Here is a 4,964-nt window from a genome sequence, read left to right on the forward strand (position 1 = left end):
TTTGCCTGGTCCTTGTGATGTCACTGTGGGCAGGCTTTATACATACATAAATAAACTTGCCCCAATCACTGATCCATGTGCTCTTTCAGCTTCCTTCTTTATGTTACAAACTTCTCCTTGGATCTAAATATATCCAGGAGATGTGCATGTAAGAGAGAGTTACAGAATTGGCAACAGCATCCTGTCCAGATTATACCTTCATAATTTTCAGAGGTCAGCAGGAAGTGCTGTTAAGCTGCTTTTACACAGTCCCTTATGGCTCCATATAGAATTACCTTCCTTTATGCTATTTACACAGTTATCTTTACTACTTGCCATGAAAATTTCCAATAGAGGTAAACATGAATGGACCTGGCATGAACAAAACAACCTGTAAGTTATCAGCATCCTTCCCATTGGGCACTGGCATCAAAATTTGGCCCAGGATATGAAAGCCTGGGGATTCACAAGTACCTCTTCCATTTTTGACTTTCCCACATGCCACAGGGGTTCAGCAGAAAGAACCTGAGCCAGTGTGCAGACATTTTCCCCATCCTTCCTATGTGTTATGGAAGACCCCTGTTACAGGTTGAATATAAAGTGTACAAACATAGTTTCTGTGACAAATGTCCATGGTACATTCATCTTTGAGAAAAATAAAAGCAGCCAGTAAAAAGCAACTTCTAGATCCTTTTATTGAAGAGGATTGAGAAGCACAGAACCATAGTTAAAGCAAATATGCAATTATTACAGTTCATTCACTTTCAACAATTCTACCTTAGAAGTACTTCTCACATAAGAAGTCTCCCTTAGCAGCAAAGCCTCTAAGATGTCCCTGCTCATTCCCCCCACCTCTGAACTGGAATTTGTTACATCCTCAAATGTTGTGCTGATGCAGCTGTTTTCAGAACATCCTATAGAACAGACCACTGGGATAATCTCAGTTAAAATGAAAACACCACTTCTCTTTGAAGAGATATTTTTAACCTGCAACCCCAGAAGCAGTTGCATCAGCAAACAGGAGAGAGCGGGCACTGCAATGTGAGAAGAGTAAAAGCAGTTTGGGAATGAGGAGAGATCAGCAGGAACTGCTCAAACTCACTTTGCTGCCAAAAACATTTCATGCAACCAGACACTGATCTCCTCCTGGCTCACACTTAGTGGAATTCTTCAGATGAGTGTGAAATAGCCAAAAGCCACATTCAGCACTTTCTGTGGATTGCTTTAAGCAAACAGAAGGTGGAGAGAGTCTGCACAAGGAAAATACTGCACAGAATGAAATCAAGGACCTTTTTAAAAAGTCCAATGTATTTTTACATAAAATGTAACAAATTAGAAATACAGAACTCTTTTCTCAAGTCCAAGGGACAGAACAGCAATTTAAATTTCCCACACTGATGTTTATATCTAATGGCATTTTGGTTTCTTCAGAGGTCAGATATATGTTTTGCCTGTCTTCTGTTGGTAGGTGGCTGATCTGGAAAACCTAAAAGGCTCTTACAGGATCTCATTTTTCTTACCCCGACACAGCTCTGCAGCCTCTCCTCCTGACCTTCCCAAGGCTTTGGTGGCAGGTACCCAGCAGCAGCTCTGACACAGTAGCTGTAAACTGAGCTCAGGCTGCTGGAGAAGATTTTTGTGAGGTAGAACTGGGAACTGCCTCGGCAGAGACTCAGAAGTGGTGCTCACACTTAGCCCCTTGCCCCAGGTCCTGTCTGAGCCATGGTGTGGGTGCTCCTGTGCCCAGCCTGGCACACCTTTTCTCCTGCCCTGCTGCCCCAGCTGCTGGGCTCAGCCTTAGCTGAGCCACCCCAGCACGGCCCCAGCAGGGACTCAGGGCTGCCCCAGGCTCTGGCAGCCCCCGCTGGGCTCTGCGGGCACAGCAGCTCTGCACCCTGCAGGGAGGGCAGGCCACCCACTGTCCCCTGTCCCCCCTCACCCAGCAGCACATCCACCTCTGCAGTGCCTGCCAGTGCCATGTGCTGGGCTGCCCAGCAGACGCTGATCTAGGGTGGCTTCCCATCAGAGAGAGATTTTATCAAGCCATCAGTGTTTTGCAGATTGTCAGACGGAATCCACAAGGCAGTGAATGCACCAGCACACTGCACAGGCTGGGCAGTGGTGTTTCACCCAGTGCAGCAGTTTCCAGAGGCACCTCTCAGTGCCTCTGGAACAAGAACAAGAACAAGGACTTTGGCTGCCAAGCTTGCAAGAATATACTGTGTGAAAGAAATGGTTGTTGTTTTCACAGCACATTTGGTTAAGGATCCTCTGCTGTAGGTGATGCTGTCACGAGACCTGTGGTTACTCCTTTGCTTTGCAGTATCTATTTTTAATTTTCTTTTTTTCCAGAAAGGCATCTGCAACAGGTGGGTGAAAATGACCTTAATTCAACATCTCCTCCAGAAGGTCCCGCCTTTCACATGAGAACAAAGCTTGGAACTTCATCCAGGGTAGCATTCACTGTATTCTCAGCTGCATCCTGATGAAAGAGCTGTGGCCTTTTGGCATGGGGGAGGCAGTGATGAACCCATGCCTTCTGACCATAGGTTGATCACTTCTCCGCTTCAGAAGCTGGGTGGTTTCCATCAGTCTTGCACAATAACAGAGCGAGGACAGCTCCTCTGCTGTGGCTGCTCTGTGCTGCCTCAGGATGGGGGTGGAGCAGGGGACACCAGGCGAAGCCGCTTCCTCCTGACAAGGGATTTGAGAGAGGCTGAGATCTCTCTGTATCGAAGCCCATACAGAAAAGGGAACAAAACTTTAGGAAGAATCGTGAGGACATTGCAGACTGTCAGGGAGACCAAGATTCCTGTCTGCAGCCTGATGACAACATTAATGAACAAGAATGATTCTATGAAAAGCGCCAAGAGTGGAAAGAAGTAAAAAAATAACACAGTGTTGTGCATTAAGAATGTTACACTGGCTCTGGAGCAGATGCTCTCCCATATACCCGAGTGTTTGGTTTTAAAATACAGAATACCATAGCAACAAAATATTACAGACAGGCAGAGAATGATAACTGTGGTAGAAAGCCAGAAGCAGAGTTTCACAGCATCAGTCCCATTCAGAGTTAATATTAGTATTACTGGAACTGAGCAAGTTTCCAGGACACAGGGCACAAAGCTGTGGGTAGTCCACAGCAACAAGAAGAAAATCCCAGGGAAAGCTCCGGAACACATCCACAGCAGTACAATGATTTTTTTAGTTCGTGAAGGAGGCAAAATAGCAATGTAGTGCAAAGGAAACAAAACAGCGATGTACGTGTCCAGGACCATTGCAACAGCTGTGAACAGCCCTCCACAGTAAGCCACTGCCAGCAAAAACAAGAGGAGGACACAAGCTTCCTTTGGGAGGTGTAGGTGTGCTGCATTGAGAGCAGCTGACAGGGTGTAGAACAGCAGGTAGACCAGATCAGAGAGCAGAGCGTTTCCCAGCAGCATGTACCTTGTTTCCTGGCGGATTTTAAACCGAGAGAAGATCACAAATAAGATGGTGGGGATGATGAGGACACCTGCCACGAGGCAGACAACTGGAGAGATTAAAAACATCTTCATGTTTGTGCCTGATGGGCTGAGAGACCATTCCTCCAGCAAAAGGAACAAAGTTCTGTCATCCACATTTGAGGAACTGTTGAACTCTGTCTCCCTGAGGTGGATCACAGTTCCATTTGCTCTCCTTTCTGCAGCACAGCCAGGGAAGTCCATTTCCTGAGGATTTTGGGATGATTGTCTGACTTGGAGAAAGCAAGATCTTCTATGCCTAGTCCTTAGAAAGGCAAATGAAGCAGAGGGTGCAAAAAGCCCATGGAACCAAAGTGATTTCTGTAGCCAATTCTACCAGCTCTTCTCAAGGACAGAAAGTTCAAACTTGCAAGTGAATTCTGTGGTGCCAAAAGATGGTTTTGCCTAAAAAGGAGATTTCATTTTCTTTCTGCAAAAATCTAATGTTTAGAAAAGAGAATGAATCTCTGTGTGGCTTAAAAAAGAATAAATCCCTCAGCTAGCTCTTGGAACAGAAGTGAATGGGTTGATCAGTTTCAGCAGTTTGAGTTTTTTCTCATCACATTATCACTCCAATGAGGCAGATGAAATATTAGCCTGATTAAACAAATACGCAACAATACAGATCAACATTCCACGTGTACTGATGTAGAAGAGTCATAAATGTGATTGGGTGGTTTTGTACCAATTTGTGTGCAACAACACAATTTATTTGAAGTGATCAATGAAAAGGGCTCTCAATCCTGTTGTAAAATTGTAACACAATCACTCTAGTGAATGAAATTATCTTATTTGCAGATGAAAACTATTTTTGGTTCAGTGAATCAATCCGTGTTACTCATGAATGATAAACCTTCCCCTGCCTTTTTTCATGCATGATATACAAACACTGAATTCTCATCTATTGCAGCCTCCCAGTCAATCTGTGCATGCTCTGGGATGAGTGACATACACTGTCCTGTACCAGCATACCCCAGGGCAGACTTGGCACTTCCAGTGTCCACTTGGAGACCAATTCCTGCTTTCCTGGCCCTCCACTGTTGCTGCACTGTGCTGCTTTTAATGCCAGATCTCAGTATCAGAGCTGGGGGTGCAATGAGAGAATTGTGAAGGATCTGGACTGCAGAGAAGGAACATTTCAAGTTCTTCCATCATGGTGTGATCATTAAAAAAGCTGTTGTTTTTTTTTTTTTTAATAGGCTCACTTAACCTGGCATTGTTGTATTCATTTTCTTCCCAGTGCTACCAGCACACGGCAGTGCAGCTTCTCTCCACAGGAGCAAGGGCACAGCTCAGCTCACAGAAAGTCAGTAAGTCCTGCTGTGCCATGGACATGCTGCCTCAGGGCATGCCAAATAACAAAGCAGGCTGCTCATGAAACTCAGCATCAGCCATCAAATCTTGTGCACATTTCATTTCCTGTCACACTGATAGCTGGCACCCATGGAGCTGATTTAAGACAGTTGACAGTGTGTGCCATAT

The 4,964-nt window shown here is 45.2% G+C and overlaps 1 protein-coding gene across 1 annotated transcript; it reads right to left on the reverse strand.

The window, feature by feature from the left end:
- Positions 1 to 2,174: 2,174 nt before the first annotated feature.
- Positions 2,175 to 3,765, reverse strand: GPR148 (G protein-coupled receptor 148). The gene has a single exon (XM_063407799.1). The coding sequence runs from the start codon at positions 3,684 to 3,686 to the stop codon at positions 2,628 to 2,630; it is 1,059 nt and encodes a 352-aa protein (XP_063263869.1). The 5' UTR covers positions 3,687 to 3,765; the 3' UTR covers positions 2,175 to 2,627.
- Positions 3,766 to 4,964: the final 1,199 nt, after the last annotated feature.

This window comes from Prinia subflava, chromosome 11 (genome assembly GCF_021018805.1).
Source record: "Prinia subflava isolate CZ2003 ecotype Zambia chromosome 11, Cam_Psub_1.2, whole genome shotgun sequence".
Taxonomy (NCBI): domain Eukaryota; kingdom Metazoa; phylum Chordata; class Aves; order Passeriformes; family Cisticolidae; genus Prinia; species Prinia subflava.